The sequence below is a fragment of the Ranitomeya imitator genome, chromosome 2 (assembly GCF_032444005.1).
Source record: "Ranitomeya imitator isolate aRanImi1 chromosome 2, aRanImi1.pri, whole genome shotgun sequence".
In the NCBI taxonomy this organism is placed as follows: Eukaryota; Metazoa; Chordata; class Amphibia; order Anura; family Dendrobatidae; genus Ranitomeya; species Ranitomeya imitator.
This window is the reverse complement of record NC_091283.1, coordinates 768,763,132-768,787,491: the sequence shown is the minus strand read 5'-3', so window position 1 is coordinate 768,787,491 and position 24,360 is coordinate 768,763,132. Positions and strand designations below refer to the sequence as shown.

General features: G+C 44.3%; 1 protein-coding gene across 2 annotated transcripts in view; it reads left to right on the top strand.

The window, feature by feature from the left end:
* Window positions 1-21,290, top strand: part of TBC1D12 (TBC1 domain family member 12) — a 130,863-nt gene extending 109,573 nt beyond the window's left edge. For both annotated transcript variants that reach the window (XM_069753458.1, XM_069753457.1), the window contains 8 exons: window positions 923-1,029; window positions 1,116-1,196; window positions 3,210-3,304; window positions 5,165-5,236; window positions 8,057-8,185; window positions 16,825-16,934; window positions 18,516-18,774; window positions 20,919-21,290. In XM_069753458.1, coding sequence (XP_069609559.1) covers window positions 923-1,029; window positions 1,116-1,196; window positions 3,210-3,304; window positions 5,165-5,236; window positions 8,057-8,185; window positions 16,825-16,934; window positions 18,516-18,774; window positions 20,919-20,984 — 919 coding nt within the window. In that variant the 3' untranslated portion in view covers window positions 20,985-21,290. The remainder of the gene's footprint in view (window positions 1-922; window positions 1,030-1,115; window positions 1,197-3,209; window positions 3,305-5,164; window positions 5,237-8,056; window positions 8,186-16,824; window positions 16,935-18,515; window positions 18,775-20,918) is intronic.
* Window positions 21,291-24,360: the final 3,070 nt, after the last annotated feature.

Genomic DNA, 24,360 nt, shown 5'->3' with positions numbered 1-24,360 from the left:
GCATTTGGCTCATCCTTGTCTTTTTTAGACCAATATTCATCTGACTGCAGCAGCTTTAAAATTCAGATACCGGCCCTGGACAATCAATCGTATGATAAAATCTTAGCTACTCCAAAAACTAGTTCCCAGAGAATGGTTTACAAATAACGGTAACCGTTCTTAAGTTTGTCTCATGAAGACCACCGTTGTTCACATGCCCCCCTATTAGTCAGAATTAAGACTGTTCGGTCGGACTTGCTCTGTCCATATAGTACAAGGTCTGCCATTCATCTCAATGGCCGCTTCTTAATACTATTGGCTAGCCGTTGCTTTGCCCTGCATATTCTGCTGTTTGCTGAGGGTGCAACGATCAGGTCCCAAGGGCTCCTTTTCTGATAGGTTATCAAATCCGAGACAAAAACCAATAACTAGGGACTTCAATGTGTGTGTATCGGAGATCATCTATTTATGAAGGTAAAAGTAAGTTTGCGACACAGTTAGATGGGCTTGGCACTAACATCATCCACCCGTAACCTTAGGTAAGTAGTCTTACTTGGCATGGTTTGCACCAAACAAGTCTCTAGACAGGTCTGCTATGCATGTGTAGATGCCATCACATAGTATTATTTAGTATCTATTGCACCTTTCAGAATGAAGTCACCTTCTACATGCTCCACAATAGTAACTGGGGACAAATGTGCTTGAGATGGTTTTTCATTAATGAATGTATCCTTGTTCTGATTTGTCATACCAGCATATGGTGAGAATGATTTCATTTTGGAAGGAAAAGTCTGTTGCTATAAATTTTGTATTTGGAGTCTGTGCCTGAAACACTTTGAGGAAGAAGTTTTTTGCTTATTCAGGAATTTGTGGATCCACATCTGTGGTGGAAATCTAAAATCTAGTTTAGTGAGTGTATATTTTATTCCCTCCTTTTCTCCAGGAGAAATTCAAGGAAAGTTCGAGACCTTTGGTGGCAAGGCTTACCACCCAGCGTACGTGGCAAGGTGTGGAGCCTGGCTGTAGGGAATGAGCTTAATATCACCCCCGGTGAGCATATCCAGTGTTAATGATCCAGTGTGTTTCTTCTCAGGCACTATTCTTCTTTTATTCTCATTTCTATCTTACATTTTCAGAGCTGTATGACATCTTCCTCTCTAGAGCTAAGGAGCGTTGGAAAAGCTTAAGTGAGACAACCTCCGAAAATGAATCTGAAGGTAAATGTACTTTTAACGGTATCCCAAAACGAAGAAAAATAGCAGCAACACTCGAAATGTTAGTAAAAAAAAATCCTTAGTCCTTTATTTTACAAAGAATTGCATGGACAAGGTTGTGCGGGCAAGGACAAGTGCAGATTATGCAGAAAAGAGAAACAGGACAACGGCCGTTTCGCATTATTCACGCTTCCACGGGTCCAGATACCCAGATACGCTTCCACGGGTCCAGTGTTAGATCTGATGGACAGGGTGGACAGCAGTGTGAGCAACCTCTTCTTACCTTTCCTACCTCAGCACTCCTGGTATCTCCAGTATTAGATCAGATGGACAGCAGTGTGAGCAGCTTCTTATTTTACCACAGCACTCGTGGTATATCCTATTAGACTGGATAGGGTGGACAGCAATGTGCACAGTTTATTTTCTCCGTACCCTTGGTGTCTCCAATATTAGATGACATAGACAGGGTGGACAGCAGTGTGAGCAGCCTCTTCTTACCTTTGAGGAAGGTACCCCTGGTATCTCTAGTATTAGATCAGATTGACAGGGTGGACAGCAGTGTGAGCGGCCTCTTCTTACCTCAGTACCTTTAGTATCTCTAGTATTCGATCAGGTGGTCAGCAGTGTGAGCAGCCTCTTCTTACCTCAGTACCCCTGGTATCTCTAGTATTAGGTCAGATAGAAAGGGTGGACAGCAGTGTGAGCGGCCTCTTCTTACCTCAGTACCTTTAGTATCTCTAGTATTCGATCAGGTTGTCAGCAGTGTGAGCGGCCTCTTCTTACCTCAGTACCCCTGGTATCTCTAGTATTAAATCAGATAGACAGGGTGGACAGCAGTGTGAACGGCCTCTTTTTACCTCAGTACCTTTTTGTATCTCTAGTATTCGATCAGGTGGTCAGCAGTGTGAGCAGCCTCTTCTTACCTCAGTACCCCTGGTATCTCTAGTATTAGATCAGATAGACAGGGTGGACAGTAGTGTGAGCGGCCTCTTCTTACCTCCGTACCTTTAGTATCTCTAGTATTCGATCAGGTGGTCAGCAGTGTGAGCGGCCTCTTCTTACCTCCGTACCTTTAGTATCTCTAGTATTCGATCAGGTGGACAGTAGTGTGAGCGGCCTCTTCTTACCTCCGTACCTTTAGTATCTCTAGTATTCGATCAGGTGGTCAGCAGTGTGAGCGGCCTCTTCTTACCTCCGTACCTTTAGTATCTCTAGTATTCGATCAGGTGGTCAGCAGTGTGAGCGGCCTCTTCTTACCTGAGTACCTTTAGTATCTCTAGTATTTGATCAGGTGGTCAGCAGTGTGAGCGGCCTCTTCTTACCTGAGTACCTTTAGTATCTCTAGTATTCGATCAGGTGGTCAGCAGTGTGAGCGGCCTCTTCTTACCTGAGTACCTTTAGTATCTCTAGTATTCGATCAGGTGGTCAGCAGTGTGAGCGGCCTCTTCTTACCTCCGTACCTTTAGTATCTCTAGTATTCGATCAGGTGGTCAACAGTGTGAGCAGCCTCTTCTTACCTCAGTACCACTAAATAAACACATCTTGGAATTTTAACGGCATTTCCTTATTGTTTCTTTGTTTTTGGGCTTGTTTTTCTATTCCCAGAGAATCCCTTTAAGCTTTTTGGAAGCAAACCATTAGCCTACTGTGTAGTATTGTGCTTCGTAAATGGGATTATTCATTAAGATGCCAGTGAACTGTGACCATGGAAGTGAGAAATTACAATTACCGTTGGCATGTGTTTCTGTTCATTTTTATTCTGACTATATAGCTATCAATATCTGCTCTGACTGCGCCGCTCAAGTCTCTTACCCTTGGAATTAATTAGTTGTGTCTTTGGAGCTATTGATTTATCCAGCATTAAAGAAGATGCATCTAGTGATACAGCCACTGATGTATGAGATGTTGTAGCTATTGCTTTATTCAGCATTTAATAATCTGCACTCATCGCTTATTTAGACTCATTGAAGTGTCTGATGGGTTTCTATTGCCAATGTCTTTCCATGTTTCATCTAGACGCCGGAGTGTCAGTCGCTGACAGAGAAGCCAGTCTAGAGCTAATTAAGCTAGACATATCCCGAACATTCCCGTCACTGTATATTTTCCAGAAGGTAAAAGTTTCTCCTTTTTTTTTTTTCTTTATTTAAAGTGGCTGCCAAGTTATGTGACTGCTAAAACAAATAATGCTTCCTCGCCCTCTGCTCCAGCCCTTCTCCTCCACCTTTACATTGGAGGCAGCTGTAAGTCGCATGATGTCTGCAGTCAATCACTGTCCTCAGCGGTCTTGGGCCCTACAACACTGAGGCCAGTGATTGACTGCAGACGTCACATTGGCTCCTAGGTCCACAGTGTACTGTACATTCAGTCCACAGTGTTTGAAGGGGACCATGGGGAAAAGTGAAGCTTTGTCCTCCTGTCTCGGTCCACTTTCCCAGACATTATTGTTAGGCCTTGTAATTATGGGCATGTTTACACAGCAGTATTGTCAGTGGCCGAAATCCCAGCGGATTCCCAAATTCATGCCACAGATTAGCATGTTAGGCTGGTTTCACATTTGCGTTTTTTGCCGCTGCGTTTTAGCGCAAAAAAAGCATGCGTTTTTTTTCCTATACTTAACATTAAAAACGCATGCATTTTTTTTCATGCGTTTTGCCGCCGCATGCGTCTTTTGTATGCATGCGTAGTGTTGCAGAAATGCAACATGTAGTAATTTTTAGCGGCTTTTTTTTGCCGCAAAAAAACGCATGCGTTTTTTTTGCGGCAAAAAAACGTATTGCTGTCTATGTAAACGCATGCGTTTTTAAGCACATTCGTTTGGTTGCATTAAAAACGCATGTGTTTTTATAAGAAAAAAAAAGAAAAAGAAAACACACTGATATGCCACCCCACACCATAACATTGATAAAGGTATCCTAACCCTACCCCTAACCCTTGGGATCCTAACTCTAAGGGATAGGGGTAAGGTTAGGGATAGGGTTAGGATCCCTTAGGGGTAGGGTTAGGGGTAGGGTTAGGGTTAAGATCCCTTAGGGTTAGGGTAAGGGTTAGGATCCCTAGGGTTACTAGGGATCCAAACCCTAACCCTAGCAATTTCTGTTTATAGTGTTTTTTTTTTTTTCATTTTGATGATTGGCAGCTATCACACACTTCTCATCATGCGTTTAAAAAACGCAAACACATGAAAAAACGCATGTAAACGCATCAAAACGCCGCGCTTGTAATAAAACATGCAAAAACGCATGCGTCTAAAAAACGCTGCGTTTTACTGCGTTTACATGCGTTTTTTTCACCACATGCGTTTGCGTTTAAAACGCTGCGTTTTTAAACGCAAATGTGAAACCAGCCTTACACTGGTGCAGAACTGCTCAGTGATTAGCAGATCCTCGCTTATTCCGTGCCATCTCCATGGGAAAAATGGAGGAGCCACCTTTTTCAGCACAGACTTACTCCTCACAGTGGCACCAAATTCCTTGTGGAAAATTTAGAATGAGGCTGTGGAATCGCCTGGGTTGTGAATTACTTGTGGAATTGGGCGCAGGAAACCAAAATGTTGTGTAAACACATCCCAGTGAGGCTTGCACACAATCTCCCAGTCCCTGCTTTGTGTAGGACAGTCCATTACATGTCCGCCGCTGGGACCAGTGCAGGTTATGGAGGCGAGCACCACTCCGTTTTCTATTTATCAGTCTTCCTGGCCATTGTCACTGGCAGACATCAGGTCTCTAAAGGTTATCTGTGTGCTCCAGAGGCTGGTCGTCCGTATTCCTGCTGATGAACACACACCCATCCTGTGCGGAAGTCTCACTGCTCTCTGCTCCATCTTTACAATGGCCTTTGATTTACATGTAAACACCGTTTTGTGTTTATTTTCACATTTTAGTTTTGATATGAAACTAGGCGCTTTTTTTTTTTGCCTCTGTATTAAAGAAAATTAAAATGACATGTTAACCAAATTTTCTTGTGGTTTTCAGGGGGGACCGTACCATGACTTGCTGCACAGTGTGCTGGGGGCCTACACGTGTTACAGACCAGACGTTGGCTACGTATGTTGAATTTTCTACTCTTGGGCTGAGCCTACGTATAAAACATGCAAGGTGTTATCCTGGCAGCATTAGTTTTGGCTTTTATATGCCTCTCTTCTGCCGCTATTTATCTCTGATATTTAGAAAATAAGTTAACCCCTTAAAGGAGTTGACTTAACTTCTTATTGGTAGTATAGAGGATAACTTCATAGCGGTGGGCCTCTGAATAAAGTGGCGGCCGGGCATGCTCCGTGGCTTAGTAAGCCACGTGCTCCATTTACTTAGTTCGGGCTGCTGAAGATGGACGTGTGCAGCCTATATAGTATAAACTATTTCAGAGTTTTGTTTAAAGTTTTTTCACGTGTTTTTTGTGAGTAAGGTTAAAAAGGTTGTTAAAATTAGTTAAAAAAGGGAGTTATTTGGCAGAATTACAATACTAGACACCGCCTATGAAAAGGAGTGGAGGAGTTTCAGCAAAAAATTGCAGACTCTCCCTTTAAGTGACCTCTTCACCATTAGATATGAAAGGCCTTGTATAATTTATAAAAGCTAACAAAGTTTTCCATTTACATGTTGTAAAAACGAATAAGTTCCAGGGAAGAGTTATGACATTTACTCACATAGCATGGCACCACTTGGTGTCCAAAGTGTGCAGCAATGTGAACATCTGCTTGGTACGCCATGTGCTGGTAGACGCGCATGCTCGATTACTTCCCTCGCAGCTAGTTCTCCGGTGACCCCAGGTTTACAGCCAAAAAATAACTAACCTGCCGCCCCTATGTCAAGAAAAGAGTAGAGCGGTAATATGGCAGTGAAGCTGGATGACTCCTCCTTGGCAAAGTAAGAAGGGATTCTGTTGTCAGCTGCCAGAGGGGGGAGGAGACTAATCTTCTGTGTCTAGCAGGTAGCGGCAGCAAGGGGAACACAAAAAAAAAGATAAAAACTGTATTTTTTTTTTTTTTTAGTTAGAAACACTGTTACCGTAATTACTTTAAAATGGCTATTATAACCATTCCAGGACATTAAATGTGTGCGATGAATTTCCGGCCTGTATTTTTCCATTTTCCTGCTTACCGTCTTCTATTAAAAATAACAAAGTAAGGGAGAGAATGCAGAGTCTGAAATATACTTGTAGGATCAGGCCCTGATCTGTAAGGAAGCATCGTCCCCAGGCTACCCTGTAAATGCCCTGCTACAATAAAGCGCAGCAGAGATTCTGGATATGTACAGGGCTGTGCAAAAGTTTTAGGCAGTTGCAGAGAAAAATGTTGCAAAGTAAACATGCTTTTACAAATAGAAGCATTAATAATTTGCACATCATTAATTGATAAAATATGAAGTAAATGAACCAAAGAGAAATCTACATCAAATCAACATTGGGGGGGGGGCCGCCATTTAGCTTCAAAACTGCAGCAAAGTATCGATTTTTCACCCAAAATCCTTCTGTTTCTTCATGTAATCCCAGACAGACTTGATATTGAGATTAGGGTTGTTTGTGCAAGTGTAGCTAGGAGAAAGTGAGGCTTTGATGTTGTTTTTAAAGATAAAAAGATGTCAAATATTTGTATTTAGATTTCTCTTTTCTTTTGTTCATTCACTTTGCATTTTGTTAGTCGATAAAAATAAAGAATAGTTTACTCTTCTATTTGTGACCATATTCTTGCACTGCTGCATTTTTTTCGCACAACACATGCACCTTCTATTCAAATCAATAGGAGGCGGATGTGTAGTACCCTGCCACTGTCAGTAGGTGGCGCAGCTCTGCAAGTGAGTATTTCTGGCCTACATGGTGATCGGAGGGTGCCAGGTGTTGGACCCAGACAGATCAGACATTGAGGATAGGTCATCAATGGAAAAAGTCGTGAACAATCTCTTTAGCTACCCATAACACACCCAGTTTCCTAAAATATGAGATGGGAAGATGATATACCAATTATTAGAGCTTAAGAAATTAATAAACTTAAAATAAGACTACAAGACTTGTTAATGCTAGACAAAATGTAGTGCTTACAGAAATATTAGCCCTTGTATATCACTGTCCTCCTGGCCGCTCCGTCAGCGTCCGGCACATGCGCGGTGACGCGAGGTGTACTGGCCTCCGCTTGTTCTGCGCATACACCAGAGCTGACATGTGACAATGTATCCGGGCCAGGGGGATAGGAGACAAGCCAGGAACAGTGTGGCTCGTCTGGACCAGAAAGTGTGTATGGGGACATGTGTAAAAATGCTATCCCCTGCCCTATAAATCAGTAATGGCTGCTTTGTGGGGTGAATAGTCCTGACCGATTCTCTACCCAAGAATGTGGAACGGAGTTCTAAAAAAACAAAGAGGACAGCGATCCGCACCACCAATGTAAAACACACAGTGAACGGTCCAATAGGTGAACCTATGCTGGTCTGCTGGATATCGGGTGCTGTAGCCAAGAAAGCAAGCGGACGTGCATATAAGCAGGAAGGAATATGGCAGCACTCACCAATCTTCTGTGCAGGTTACTTTATTGATACATCGACTTCACGGCACGGGGGTGTATTACCGAGGTAATGTGAGGGCTGAACGACGGCCGTTTCGCACCTATCCGGGGCTTCAACGGGTTCTCTGGCTGAATACAAATAGTTATTACTTTATTACTATCTTATTGCTGGACATCATTGCTGAATATTGGTTCCCAATTATTCGGGGTTTTAATAATCAGCATCCTGTGTGCAGCCGAAACACGTGCATCCTGTTTACAGTGTACACCCATCATTTCTATCCATCGCTCTACAGCTGTAAGCTTGGGCTGGGATGATATAATTGTATATTAATGAACCACTTCTGCTCCTTTCTTCTTCTCCGCGCAGGTCCAGGGCATGTCCTTCATCGCAGCAGTGCTCATTCTTAACTTGGAAGAAGCTGATGCATTCATAGCCTTTGCAAATCTCCTCAATAAGCCATGCCAGCTGGCCTTCTTCCGGGTCGATCACAGCATGGTACGCCATAGCAGCACCCCCGTCACGTGATGCAGACTCACAGAGCCACTCTTCATCGCGGACTTCTTGGCTTCCTGAGTTGGCACCGTTGATAAAAGAGCCTTTTTACTGGGACACAATGCCTTCTGCGATGCAGAGGAGAATATTTTCTCTAATTGCTCTCAGTTTTTATTCTGAATAGTGATGATACCTTTATCCGTAATATATCCGAGATGCAGACCTAGAAATCACATTACACTCTTTTTATTCGTCTCTGTATATTTTTTTTTGTGTTTTAACCACCTGGATTTCATTATAGTAAGGACACCTTACCTTTGTTCACACAACTCTAATGATTTACAATCCCACTCCCTATAAATGGTAATCCGGGCCGCAAGTTCTCAAACTCTTGGGTCTGTTCTGGAGCCCGTCTTTCCATGTAGTCTTGTTGTGGACAGGGAATTATACACTGCAGCATCATCGGGACTGCCTGTTAACAAGTGCTATATATAAAGTATAGTCCAGCAACCTCTCGGGACACCCTGGGTCCTGTTTTGTTCAGTAGTTTGTATTTTAGGGAGAGACACGGGTCTTCGCCTCCAGTACGTGATATTTTATGTAGGGTAAAGTCACACGAAGCATGAACTTCCTGCGGACAAACCACTTGCATCAGTGGCCAATCTTTTCAGGTTAGGCTCCTTTCACACTAGCGTCGGAATCTCCCCGTCGCAATGCGTCGGGGAGAGATTCCGACGCTAGCGTTTGCTGCATTGCACAATGGAGGCAGCGGATGCATTTTTCCGGCGCATCCGCTGCCCCATTGTAAGGTGCGGGGAGGTGGGGGCGGAGTTCCGGCCGTGCATGCGCGGTCGGAAAAAGCGGTCCGTCGGGAGAAAAAAACGTTACATGTAGGGTTTTTTTCTCCCGACGGTCCGCCAAAGCAAGACGGATGCGAAGTGTGCCAATCCGTCGCAAATGCGTCGTCAATAGAAGTCTATGGGGAAAAAACGCATCCTGCAAGCACTTTTGCAGGATGCGTTTTTTCTGCAAAACGACGCATTGTGACGGATTTAAAAAAAACGCTAGTGTGAAAGTAGCCTAACTAATGACTGCTTGATTTTGCAGTCGAATAGCACTTCTATCACCAAACCACACAGCCCTTAATGATTATTACGCGGTCTTGTTTACTTATAAGTATTACTTGATGTTAATGCTGTTGTGGTTTTAAAGGAAATGGTGCTGACTACCCACAAAATCTCTCTGCTAGTTTTCCACAACGTGTGACTGCGGCTCCGTGTGTCCTTATCCTAAGGCTTCCGTCAAATGAACGTTGACATTCACAGGACAGTCATATCCAGTAAAGTCGGGTCAAATTGATTTGGAGGACCCCAACCAGCAGCCACGTCAGGGAGGGGGCCCTGAGGTCCACCTCCCGCCTTCTGTCATTTGTGGCTCTTCTTCCTTTTTTTTTTTTTTCTTTTGATTCTCCTATGATCCAATCGTTTTGCATTAGGTCTTTGTGACGTGACTTCCACGTGACTTCACCAAGCCGCTAAACAACATGAGAGCTGCAGATGCCATCAAGTGAGAGGTGGTCCTCAGGGGTCTTGTCCAGATTATGGACACGATTGCTGGAACAGGTCCTATGAATTTTTTTTTAGCTCCAATGACAGATTTTTTACACGCTGATCATCGTTCTGTTCATATGGTGTAGAGAACTGACGTACGTTGGTCAGTGTGCTGCTCATTGTGCCCATTGGCCATAAATATTAGCCAAATGAAGCCTAACTCAAGGACTACACCTAGTTTTTGTAGTAGGATTTTTTTTACTATACATTGATTGAAACTATAACCAACGATTTGTAAGCGATTTTCATGCTGTTAATGATGTATTCTATATTGCATGTGTATTGTTAATAATGTATAGTAAAGTAGTGCAGTCCTGTCTGACGCATGAGGGCAGGTGCACATGACCGTTTATTTCAGACGAGTGCTAGCCGTGATTTTGACGGTGCTCGTACCCATCTTATTCTATGGGGCTGTGTGTCGGATTTTGAGTGTCTGCTTAAAATTGGCAATGCAAGTCTATGGGTCCATGGAAAACATCAGACTGTCTTAACCCCTTCATGACCCAGCCTATTTTGACCTTAATGACCTGGCCGTTTTTTGCAATTCTGACCAGTGTCCCTTTATGAGGTAATAACTCAGGAACGCTTCAACGGATCCTAGCGGTTCTGAGATTGTTTTTTCGTGACATATTGGGCTTCATGTTAGTGGTAAATTTAGGTCAATAAATTCTGCGTTTATTTGTGATAAAAACGGAAATTTGGCGAAAATTTTGAAAATTTCGCAATTTTCACATTTTGAATTTTTATTCTGTTAAACCAGAGAGTTATGTGACACAAAATAGTTAATAAATAACATTTCCCACATGTCTACTTTACACCAGCACAATTTTGGAAACAAAATTTTTTTTTGCTAGGAAGTTATAAGAGTTAAAATTTGACCAGCGATTTCTCATTTTTACAACGAAATTTACAAAACCATTTTTTTTAGGGACCACCTCACATTTGAAGTCAGTTTGAGGGGTCTATATGGCTGAAAATACCCAAAAGTGACACCATTCTAAAAAATGCACCCCTCAAGGTGCTCAAAACCACATTCAAGAAGTTTTTTAACCCTTCAGGTGCTTCACAGCAGCAGAAGCAACATGGAAGGAAAAAATGAACATTTAACTTTTTAGTCACAAAAATTATCTTTTAGCAACATTTTTTTTATTTTCCCAATGGTACAAGGAGAAACTGAACCACGAAAGTTGTTGTCCAATTTGTCCTGAGTACGCTGATACCTCATATGTGGGGGTAAACCACTGTTTGGGCGCACGGCAGGGCTTGGAAGGGAAGGAGCGCCATTTGACTTTTTGAATGAAAAATTGGCTCCACTCTTTAGCGGACACCATGTCACGTTTGGAGAGCCCCCGTGTGCCTAAATATTGGAGCTCCCCCACACGTGACCCCATTTTGGAAACTAGACGCCCCAAGGAACTTATCTAGATGCATAGTGAGAACTTTGAACCCCCGGGGGCTTCACAAATTGATCCGTAAAAATGAAAAAGTACTTTTTTTTCACAAAAAAATTCTTTTAGCCTCAATTTTTTTCATTTTCACATGGGCAACAGGATAAAATGGATCCTAAAATTTGTTGGGCAATTTCTCATGAGTACACCGATACCTCACATGTGGGGGTAAACCACTGTTTGGGCACATGGTAAGGTTCGGAAGGGAAGGAGCGCCATTTGACTTTTTGAATGAAAAATTATCTCCATCGTTAGCGGACACCATGTCGTGTTTGGAGAGCCCCCGTGTGCCTAAACATTGGAGCTCCCCCACAAATGACCCCATTTTGGAAACTAGACCCCCCAAGGAACTTATCTAGATGCCTATTGAGCACTTTAAACCCTCAGGTGCTTCACAAATTGATCTGTAAAAATGAAAAAGTACTTTTTTTTTTCACAAAAAAATTCTTTTCGCCTCAGTTTTTCATTTTCACATGGGCAATAGGATAAAATGAATCCTAAAATTTGTTGGGCAATTTCTCCCGAGTACGCCGATACCTCATATGTGGGGGTAAACCACTGTTTGGGCACACGGCAGGGCTCGGAAGGGAAGGCGCGCCATTTGACTTTTTGAATGGAAAATTAGCTCCAATTGTTAGCGGACACCATGTCGCGTTTGGAGAGCCCCTGTGTGCCTATGCATTGGAGCTCCCCCACAAGTGACCCCATTTTGGAAACTAGACCCCCCAAGGAACTTATCTAGATGCATATTGAGCACTTTAAACCCCCAGGTGCTTCACAGAAGTTTATAATGCAGAGCCATGAAAATAAAAAATAATTTTTCTTTCCTCAAAAATGATTTTTTAGCCTGGAATTTCCTATTTTGCCAAGGGTAATAGGAGAAATTGGACCGCAAATGTTGTTGTCCAGTTTGTCCTGAGTACGCTGATATGTGGGGGTAAACCCCTGTTTGGGCGCACGGCAGTGCTCGGAAGGGAAGGCACGCCAATTGGCTTTTTAAATGGAAAATTAGCTCCAATCATTAGCGGACACCATGTCACGTTTGGAGAGCCCCTGTGTGCCTAAACATTGGAGATCCCCCACATATGACCCCATTTTGGAAACTAGACCCCCAAAGGAACTAATCTAGATGTGTGGTGAGGACTTTGAACTTCCAAGTGCTTCACAGAAGTTTATAACGCAGAGCCATGAAAATAAAATAAAAATTTTATTTTCTCTAAAATGATTTTTTAGCCTGCAATTTATTATTTTCCCAAGGGTAACAGGAGAAATTTGACCCCAAAAGTTGTTGTACAGTTTCTCCTGAGTACGCTGATACCCCATATGTGGGGGTAAACCACAGTTTGGGCACATGTCGGGGCTCGGAAGTCAAGTAGTGACATTTTGAAATGCAGACTTTGATGGAATGCTCTGCGGGCGTTACGTTGCGTTTGCAGAGCCCCTGATGTGGCTAAACAGTAGAAACCCCCCACAAGTGACCCCATTTTAGAAACTAGACCCCGAAAGGAACTTATCTAGATGTGAGGTGAGCACTTTGAACCCCCAAGTGCTTCACAGAAGTTTATAACACAGAGCAGTGAAAATAATAAATACGTTTTCTTTCCTCAAAAATAATTTTTTAGCCCAGAATTTTTTATTTTCCCAAGGGTTACAGGAGAAATTGGACCCCAAAAGTTGTTGTCCAGTTTCTCCTGAGTACGCTGATACCCCATATGTGGGGGTAAACCACTGTTTGGGCACACGTCGGGGCTCAGAAGGGAAGTAGTGACTTTTGAAATGCAGACTTTGATGGAATGGTCTGCGGGCGTCACGTTGCGTTTGCAGAGCCCCTGGTGTGCCTAAACAGTAGAAACCCCCCACAAGTGACCCCATTTTGGAAACTAGACCCCCCAAGGAACTTATCTAGATATGTGGTGAGCACTTTGAACCCCCAAGTGCTTCACAGACGTTTACAACGCAGAGCCGTGAAAATAAAAAATCATTTTTCTTTCCTCAAAAATGATGTTTTAGCAAGCAATTTTTTATTTTCTCAAGGGTAACAGGAGAAATTGGACCCCAGTAATTGTTGCCCAGTTTGTCCTGAGTACGCTGATACCCCATATGTGGGGGTAAACCACTGTTTGGGCACATGTCGGGGCTCGGAAGTCAAGTAGTGACGTTTTGAAATGCAGACTTTGATGGAATGGTCTGCGGGCGTCACGTTGCGTTTGCAGAGCCCCTGGTGTGCCTAAACAGTAGAAACCCCCCACAAGTGACCCCATTTTGGAAACTAGACCCCCCAAGGAACTTATCTAGATATGTGGTGAGCACTTTGAACCCCCAAGTGCTTCACAGACGTTTACAACGCAGAGCCGTGAAAATAAAAAATCATTTTTCTTTCCTCAAAAATGATGTTTTAGCAAGCAATTTTTTATTTTCTCAAGGGTAACAGGAGAAATTGGACCCCAGTAATTGTTGCCCAGTTTGTCCTGAGTACACTGATACCCCATATGTGGGGGTAAACCACTGTTTGGGCACACGTCGGGGCTCGGAAGGGAAGGAGCACCATTTGACTTTTTGAATAAAAGATTGGCTGGAATCAATGGTGGCGCCATGTTGCGTTTGGAGACCCCCTGATGTGCCTAAACAGTGGAAACCCCTCAATTCTAACGCCAACACACCCCTAACCCTTATCCCAACTGTAGCCGTAACCCTAACCACAACCCTAACCGCAACACACCCCTAACCACAACCCTAACCCCAACACACCCCTAACCCTAACCACAACCCTAATTCCAACCCAACCCTAACCCTAAGGCTATGTACCCACGTTGCGGATTCGTGTGAGATTTTTCCGCACCATTTTTGAAAAATCCGCGGGTAAAAGGCACTGCGTTTTACCTGCGGATTTACTGCGGATTTCACCTGCGGATTCCTATTGAGGAATAGGTGTAAAACGCTGCGGAATCCGCACAAAGAATTGACATGCTGCGGAAAATACAACGCAGCGTTTCCGTGAGGTATTTTCCGCACCATGGGCACAGCGGATTTGGTTTTCCATAGGTTTACATGGTACTGTAAACCTGATGGAACACTGCTGCGGATCCGCAGCGGCCAATCCGCTGCGGATCCGCAGCCAAATCCGCACCGTGTGCACATAGCCTAATTCTAAAGGTATGTGCACACGCTTCGGAAAACGCTGCGGATCCGCAGCAGTTTCCCATGAGTTTACATTTCAATGTAAACCTATGGGAAACAAAAATCGCTGTACACATGCTGCGGAAAAACTGCACGGAAACGCAGCGGTTTACATTCCGCAGCATGTCACTTCTTTCTGCGGATTCCACAGCGGTTTTACAACTGCTGCAATAGAAAATCGCAGTTGTAAAACCGCAGTGAAATGCGCAGAAAAACCGCGGTAAATCTGCCATAAATCCGCAGCGGTTTAGCACTGCGGATTTATCAAATCCGCTGCGGAAAAATCCGCAGAGGACCAGAATACGTGTGCACATACCGAAACCCTAACCCTAACCCTACCCCTAACCCTACCCCTAACCCTACCCCTAACCCTACCCCTAACCCTAACCCTAGTTCTAACTCCAACCTTAGTGGAAAAAAAAAAAAATTCTTTATTTTATTATTGTCCCTATCTATGGGGGACAAATGGGGGGGGGTCATTTACTGTTTTTTTATTTTGACCACTGTGATAGATTATATCACAGTGATCAAAATTCACATTGGAACGAATCTGCCGGCCGGCAGATTCGGCGGGCGCACTGCGCATGCGCCCGCCATTTTGGAACATGGCGGCGCTCGGGGAAGAAGACGGACGGACCCCGCCAGGATCGGTAAGTATAAGGGGGGGAGATCAGGGCACGGGGGGGGAGATCAGGGCACGGGGGGGAGGGATCGGAGCATGGGGGAGAGTGATCGGTGTGCGGGCGGGTGGATCGGTGTGCAGGGGGGGTGGATCGGTGTGCAGGGGGGGTGGATCGGAGCACGGGGGGGGATCGGAGTGCGGGGGGGTTTGATTGGAGCACGGGGGGGTGTGATTGGAGCACGGGGGGAGCGGACAGGAGGACGGGGGAGCGGAGCACAGGACGGAGGGGAGCGGGCCACAGATCGGGGGGCTGGGGGGGCGATCGGTGGGGTGGGGTGGGGGCACATTAGTATTTCCAGCCATGGCCGATGATATTGCAGCATCGGCCATGGCTGGATTGTAATATTTCACCATTTTTTTAGGTGAAATATTACAAATCGCTCTGATTGGCAGTTTCACTTTCAACAGCCAATCAGAGCGATCGTAGCCACGAGGGGGTGAAGCCACCCCCCCTGGGCTAAACTACCACTCCCCCTGTCCCTGCAGATCGGGTGAAATGGGAGTTAACCCTTTCACCCGATCTGCAGGGACGCGATCTTTCTGTGACACAGCATATGCGTCACAGGTCGGATTGGCACCGACTTTCATGACGCATACGCTGTGTCACAGGTCGGGAAGGGGTTAATGGAGAAGGTGGAAAAACGGTCTTGTGCACCTACCGTAAGGGTGCGTTCATGTACAACTGAGATTCCTGCAACTGAAAATTGACTCCATTCCTCTAAAACAGGTTGCTTTGTGCTTGGATTTCTCATTGAGATGAATAGGACTGTTGTAGAAAAATGTTGCTGTGTGAATATACCCTTCAAGGAATATACACTTAAAGGGAACCTGTCACCCCGTTTTTTCAGATTGAGATAAAAATACTGTTAAATAGGGCCTGCACTATTACCCCTGTCAGGAAAATGGCCGCGGGATGCCGCGCGTGCGCAGATGGAGATCGCGGCGGCCATTTTCCTGAAGCCCCGTGCAGCAGAGCACTCCATCTGCGCACGCGCGGCCCCAGGAAGATTGCCGCCCCCACCGATGACAGGGGTAATAGCGCAGATCGCGCGCTGTTTCTTCACGTGCGCGCAGTGGATTCGTCACTTGGACATGCGCACACCACTACGCCACCAATGGAAAGCTGGGGAAGAAAACAGCGATGTCACCACGCCCACCTGACCTGACCAGCCTGATTGACAGGAGAAAACGGCGACTTTGGTAATGTATTTCGCAGCATAGGTGGGGAATCTGGGTACACTACATACACTATTGTAACGCACAGCGCAGGCCCTATTTAACAGTATTTTTATCTCAATCTGAAAAAACGGGGTGACCGGTTCCTTTTAAATGTCCTGTACAAAGCCAACAGCCTTCTCGGCCGGCTTCCTCGTACACAACAGCACTCGCTCTGCTGACCTCTCCTGTGTTCTCTATGTGAAAGCCTTGTCGCCAGACTTCTCTGCCGGCGGCTTATCACCAGACAGCAGAGAGATCGGCAGACTGAAATCTGACATGGCCGATCGACATCTGTCCCGGCAATCACTATGTCCAGTGCCCCCATTTAGAGTGTGGGCTGAACTCATGGCTACCTGCGCATGCGGCGGCCGTTAGTCTGTGTTAGGGGACCTGTAGAAGGATGAGCAGACCTGTCTATGTCAGCGATATGATTGCATGCCTTAATAACTGTTTGTTGTCTGCTCTCTCCTGGGTACTTCACTTCTCTCTTATCTCTCTCCTTTCTAGATGCTGAAATACTTTGCAGCCTTTGAAGTATTCTTTGAGGAAAATCTCCCCAAGCTTTTCCTGCACTTCAATTCGTATAGTCTTACTCCAGACCTCTACCTGATAGACTGGTATGCTTCGGGGAGACCGCCCGCCGCACTCCGTTATATAGACTGTTCCACAGAATTGCCTATTGTGCACCCATTTTACTTATTTTACTATTGAAATTATACATTTGTTTTCTGTTAATTTTCCTACATTCTGGGTTCATGCATAATTTTGTCCCTCATTCAGAAGACTCTCCCGTTCATTGTCTTTTGGGGTGATCATCATAACTGCACATTTACATAATGTACAGGGGTCATTAGATATGCAACTGCTCATCTTCTCTCTTGGAACATAGAAAAGAGTCATGTGTGTGACAATCGGAGGGCATATATGGTCTAATATTGGGAAGAGAGGTGACTACAGGAGGAAACGTTCCTCTACGAGTATCCTGTAAAGTTCTCTTGTGGTAGGAAAGAAGCTAGTATCAGGCCCTGATATTGTTCTATTACAGCTACCCACAGGAACAGTGATACGTTTGTGATCAGTGGGGATCAAACACCCAGCTGTCTCCTATCCTGTCAATTTTTTAGGGTGACTTTTTTTTTTTCTATAGCTTTTTTTTATTCATTTTTTTTTTTAAAGAAAATTATTGAACTTTTTCATATGGGATTTGAACATTTTAATGCTCTGATCAATTCTGTAATGATTGCATGCTTATTAAACCTTACCTCTGGCTTCTGTAGCTGATAGACTTTAAGGACATTGTTTGGCTTCTGGTTACCAAAGGAACCATGAGAAGCACATGTTTGGATTGCAGGGGGGTAGTGGAGTGAAAGCGGGAGCTTGGCCCCCCTCCTTCCTTAACCGCTTAGGCTACTTTCACACTAGCGTCGGTACGGGGCCGTCGCCATGCGTCGGCCAGACATACCGATGCAAACTGCAAAAAAAAAAACGGGGGCAGAGGATGCAGTTTTACAACGCATCCGCTGCCCCATTGTAAGGTCCGGGGAGGAGGGGGCGGAGTTTTGGCCGCGCATGCGCGGTCGGAAATGGCAGACACGATGCACAAAAAAACATTACATGCAACTTTTTTTGTGCCGACGGTCCGCCAAAACATGACGCATCCGTCGCACGACGGATGCGACGTGTGGCCATACGTAGCAATGCGTCGCTAATGCAAGTCTATGGAGAAAGAACGCATCCTGCAGGCACATTTGCAGGATGCGTTTTTTCTCCAAAACGACGCATTGCGACGTACAGCAAACAACGCTAGTGTGAAAGTAGCCTTAGATTCTATTGTTGCTATTTACTGCGGCATCTAAGCGGTTAGGATACGTCCTATCACATTATCATATTACAGCAAGAGCTCAGCTATCTGTTAAGCCAAACACTCTTATTGTTTGCACTGTGTCCCTATTAAGGACATTTATATACGTTTGTTTGGGTAACTATTTCCTAATTATGAAGAACTTGTTAGCACTATGTTGGGAAGGTTTCATTCAGTTTAGTTACAGATTCTTGCTACAATCCATCTGTGTGTAACCTCTCGGCATCTTGCATTCTGGTGGTTAGACAGTTAACTTTATAGATCATTGGTTTTCTCCGAAGTCCATGTACTGTGGTTTCAATAAATGTTTGACTTTTTTTTTTTCTCCTGCCTACAGGATATTCACCCTGTACAGTAAATCTCTGCCACTTGATCTGGCCTGTCGAGTGTGGGACGTGTTCTGCAGGGACGGGGAGGAGTTCTTGTTTAGGACCGCTCTGGGAATCTTGCGGCTGTATGAAGATATCCTTTTACAGATGGACTTCATTCATATAGCACAGTTCCTCACAAAACTGCCTGAAGACATCACCGCAGAGAAGCTGTTCAACTGCATAGCCGCCATTCAAATGCAAAACAGTAATAAAAAGTGGACCCAGGTTAGTGGGGAGGCCCTTGGGTAGCTGCTTCAGCTTGTGAGGAGGAGGTTCACAATATGATTTACAGGGAACCTATAAGGTCAACCCTCCTAAGGGTACTCTCACGTTGCGCTTTTCTCCACGTTCGTGGCACATGACGGGACTTGCTTCTGGACCCAGGCGCATATGCCTACTGGAGGCGGACACTCGGATGTAGTACACTGCGTCTGGTTGTCCGCCTCCTGAAAATGAACACACATTGGCTCTGTTTGCACCATTAAAGTCTATGGCCGAGTCGGCACATACGTCTAAATCCCGTTCTGCAGGGGGATTCGGACACAAGCCCTAACAGGACCCAGGATGGGTGTTATCTGAGTATCTTGGGCATGCTCGAATAATATGTTTAGAGTCACCGTGGCTGTTAGACCGCCGCAACACATGCGCGGATTGCCTAACAAACAGGAAAACACCCGAGCATGCTCAGATAACGCGTTATCCGAGCATGTTCGCTCATCACTAATCCTATATGGGCATGCAGGTCATAGGAAGCTGAAACAATGATACCTCGCTATCTGCAATGTGATGTCTTATCCAGGGAAATCCATGTTTTCTTATATCAAATCCTATATAGAGGCAGAGCACCCACAGTAAATATATTTATCAAGTGACAATATATGTGGATGAAATGATTACCGTATATACTCAAGTATAAGCCGAGATTTTCAGCCCATTTTTGGGGCTGAAAGTCCCCCTCTCGGCTTATAGTCGAGTCATACGCAGGTGTCGGCAGGGGAGGGGGAGCGGGGGCTCTCTAATTATACTCACCTACTCCTGGCGCGGTGCAGTCCCTGCTTCTTCCAGCGCCTGCATATTCTTCCTGTACTGAGCGGTCACATGGTACCGTTCATTACAGTAATGAATATGCAGCTCCACCTCCCATAGGGGTGGAGCCGCATATTCATTACTGTAATGAGCGGTAACGGTGACCGCTCAGTAGAGGAAGAATATGCAGCGGCGGGAGAAGCAGGGACTGCACTGCGCCAGGAGCAGGTGAGTATAGGGGGAGGGGGAGCGCAGCGCTGCGCGATATTTACCTCTCCTCGTTCCGGTGCGGCTCTGTCATCAGCGTCCTCTGGCTGTGATGCTCAGGTCAGAGGCCGCGGTGACGTTGTCAGTGCGCGCCCTCTGCTGAACGTCAGTGCTGAGGACGGAGCCACACTCGAAGGAGGAGCAGGTAAAAGTGCCGGGGTCCTGAGCGACGGAGAGGTGAGTATATGTTTTTTGTTTTGTTTTTTTTATCGCAGCCAGAGCAAATGGAGCATCTTATGGGGCCATAATGATTGTGCAGCACTATAAGGGGCAAGCGTCTGTATGGAGCATCTTATGAGGCCCTTATTACCCTTTATGCAGGATTATATGGGGCATATTTTAATATGGAGAATTTAATGGGGCCCATCATAAACTTTATGGAGCATTATATGGGGCTCCTGATTCAATATGGATATTCAAAAACACTTAACCTACTGATGTCTCAATTAATTTTACTTTTATTGGTATCTATTTTTACTTTTGACATTTACCGGTAGCTGCTGCATTTTCCACCCTAGGCTTATACTCGAGTCATTGTTTTCCCAGTTTTTTGCGGCAAAACTAGGGGGGTCGGTTTATACTCGGGTCGGCTTATACACGAGTATGTACTGTAGTGCAAAAGGTCCAGTGCCCAAACATAGAGAATCATATCAGAAGAAATAGCACAATAGGACCAATAATAAAATATGAAATCTTTCTTAAGATAATCATATAAAAACATATATAAGTACAGATAGTAGGATGATGACAGTGGTATGCCATGTGGTCGAACTATGTTTTTATATGGTTATCTTAATAAAGCTTTCATATTTTATTATTGGTTCTTTTGTGCCATTTCTTCTGATCTGATTCTCTGTTTTCTTATATGTAAATGAGCTGTTTATTGTTAGTTTTCTAATCTACATGTTTTTTAAATCTAATGTGGCTTTAGGTGTTGTCATTAAAGGGGTCCGCTAACAGCGACGTATATGCAGCTAGTGAACTCCTAATATTACAGCTCCTCATTGTGGCCCAGTATTTCCTTCTTACATCCTTGCTATCCATCTTGTCTGGTTTGACTCATGTCTGCATTGCAGGTATTCACATCACTAATGAAAGATTACAAAGAAGCTGACAAAAATAGTCCGGCAACAAAAACTTAACTGATGAGATCTTCTGACTACATGAAACCACTCCAAGAAGCGGAGGGACACGCGGTGTCCCAGGATAGAGAACCACTACAGACAAGTATGACCTGAGAATCCCTGCCAGGGAATTGCACATGGACTACACCCCAGGGAATAAAAGCAGGACCAGTCCTTCTCTTGTCAGTATTAAGAATAAATCCCAAGTCTGTGCTTTTATTTTCTGGAGGACTTGGAAAGGGTTTTTTTTTTCCCCAGCTACATGGGACATCTTTAATATACAAACAATATTTATGGCAATAAACCTTTGTATTGGAACTTTTACCTGGTACACTAAGTTTTCAAGTAGACATAGAAAAAGAGACACTTTACTCTGTTTTGGTAACAGCATAAATGTTATTACCAGACATCAAACTGCAGTCTGAACCCAACATCTTGGTACCAATAGTCAGGAGACACGTGTGCGTTCAACTCCACAAAGGACCAAAAGCGCGTCTGTCTGTGGGGAAATGGCCGTCCACCAGCCAGCTACAGGAGAATGATGCCCAGATTCCTTATTAAATGAGGTTTCTTGGGCTGTGTATGCACTACACTCCCCAGCAGGCACTCCAAGCACCCGCGTCCTGACCATGATGTGACTCCATAGTGATGGTGCTTTGATGGTCACATATTGTTTATTACAACCTTAGTAAATGGGGAGGTGCATTATTTCACTGTAAAGGAATAATTCAGGTAATAGTGATACTGTGTTCTGCGGAGCTAAGTTATTTCTTGGTTACCTCTTTGCGGACTAACGATTCCATGCAGAAAAAAAATGGGAACCATGACGTCAAAACCTATAGATCAGGGGTCCCCAACTCCAGGCCTCGAGGGCCGCCAACAGTGCAGGTTTTCAGGATTTCTTTAGTATTGCATCGGTGGTAATGTGATCATCTGCACAGGTGATGATTCCAACCCCTGTGCAATACTAAGGAAATCCTGAAAACCTGCACTGTTGGCGGACCACTGCTATAGATTGCTTAATGTGTGCCACAGGAGGTCTCCCTGCTAACACCTTGTGAAAAAGCCTTATTCCTCATGCAGGGCTCAGTGCGCCCACTAAAGCCCTGCAATGGGCATGACGCCATGTTTCAGTTTTACAAGGAGTGTTCCTTTTAGAGTTCAAGCCCTTGGGACACATGTTCAGTGGATTTACTATATGGACATACCCCACAACTTGTCCATGAGATTTCTTTAAAGGGACAGACACCCGGATTCCTGTGATATCACTTACTGGACTGCTGGCTGTATTATCAGACGGAGATTATTAGAGGACTAGTAAACCTGCTGTCAGGTAGTTCAAGCCACCTCCACCACTGGTTGCAGCTTTCTGGGTTCACTGTGCATGAATAGAAAGCTGCCAATCAGTGGTGTCGGCAGGATTATACAGGGATCAGCATTAGAGAACTGCTAGATCTGCAGCAGATAAAACAGGTATTGTATCAAAACTGCAGCAAGCAGCCCAGTAAGTGACACATCGCTGGAATCAGGATATCTGCATCAGGCTGCTCTCAGATTGGGTAGCAAAAACCTGGTGGCAGATTCACTTTAAATCTGAAACCTAGCGCTTCTACTATAAAAAAAAAAAAAAAAAAATGTTTTTTCATACCGAAGCAATCTCATGCACAAACTGTGGGGAATGTCTGCATTATAATGCCAAGCAGATTTAAAATCCATAAAGGTCCATTTATTCTGCCGATGTGATAACAGGTCCCTCCCTACAGTGTGGCTCAGACGCAGAATTTTCACAAAATCCCCAGTGCAGGAGATCTTCGTACCCTTATTGTACCTCAGCAAAGCCGCGTTATTATTTGCTGTAATTCTGTTTTGTACCGTGTGTTCCATATTTAGTTTTACATAACGTCCAGCGGACCTGGTACTTTTATGTCTAGTAAACCTCCGTTCACATATCCAGTTTTCATCCATTTGTAAAGAATCCAGTATTAAAAAAAAAAACTGGATCCATTACAGAGGGCAAAAATAAATGCATAGTTTAAACAATCCTTTTATATTAATTTCCCAATAGACTTCAATGTTAAAATATATATATTTATTAAACTATCCAATTGCTATATGTTTTTTTGGGGCCTAACTAGAAAGTTTTGCGGACTAGTTTTTCGATCCAGCTTAAAAAAAAAAAAAAAAATATTGCACCTGGAAAGTAGGCAAGCGAAAGACACTTTGACACTTTAATTCCCATTTAAATGAATGGATCCTGTATTAAAACGTTATATTTTTGTTTTTCTGATTGCAAAAAATGCAAAAATCAGCTGGCCGTGTGAATAAAGCCTAAGAAATACAGATATCACTTCGCACTGATACATCATTTAGAAGCAAGTTTTATGGGTTTAGAAATAAAGTTTAAAAGGCCTCGATGATAAAGATAGAAATGTTACTGCTCAGTACATGTACATGGTGATCTGCACCGTTCCTTGGCCGCTTTTCAGGTGACAACAGTACCGTACCTGTGGACGTCCGGACCAGAGAGGGGAGACTACATTGCTTCATCCTGGGCTAAAGCATATCTGAATTCCACATCGACATTGTAAAACATTTTTACTGACCCGAGAATATAAAGGTATTTGCCTCAAATTCCGTTCTCTCTGTCAGCAGACTCTATCTCCGCAGTTCTAGAAAGTTTAAGAGAAAACCGAAAGGACACACAACTTTCTTACATTGTTAAAGGTGGCCATTCAGATTAGATAGATGGTGCCGTGTACTGATTCTCTCTTCTGCCGGGTGAAATATCTGTCAGAACTACAGCAATCTTCCCAGACTGAATGTACGAGCCACCAGCTAACTTATGTGTATGGTCAACTTAAAGGGCCCGGATCATAAATGAAGCCATATCACTGGGGGGTCTGACCCCATGGACGCCGGCTGTTCCTGAGAATGAAAGCGCTGCGTGCATTAACTCAGACCGTGCCACTGAACGGTCACTCTGAATCCCACCAATAATGGCAGATTCTAGCAATCATTTAAGACATGGGAATATGCCTTAATGATTTCATGGTTTTTGGATATGGCTTGATGTGTAGCTGATATTTGTGTAAGAAACAAGACGATGACATTTGTAAGAGGTTTATCGTTGGAACAGTCTTTTGTTACATCTTACACTAATTTCTGATGTAAAAAAATAGCTGAGTATTATCAAAGTGTAACTAAACTCTGAATATTTGTGTTTTCTGGGTTCTAGCCTTTAGACTGGTGGAGATCCATGTCCCGTCACTGATTTCTCAGAAGGCTGTGTTGGAGCGCTGAGACTGCTCTGTATGAGGTGTGCACAGCCGGGTACTGACACCTTAGACCAGTGTTCCCCAAGTTCGGTCCTCAAGAGCCACCAACAGGTCATGTT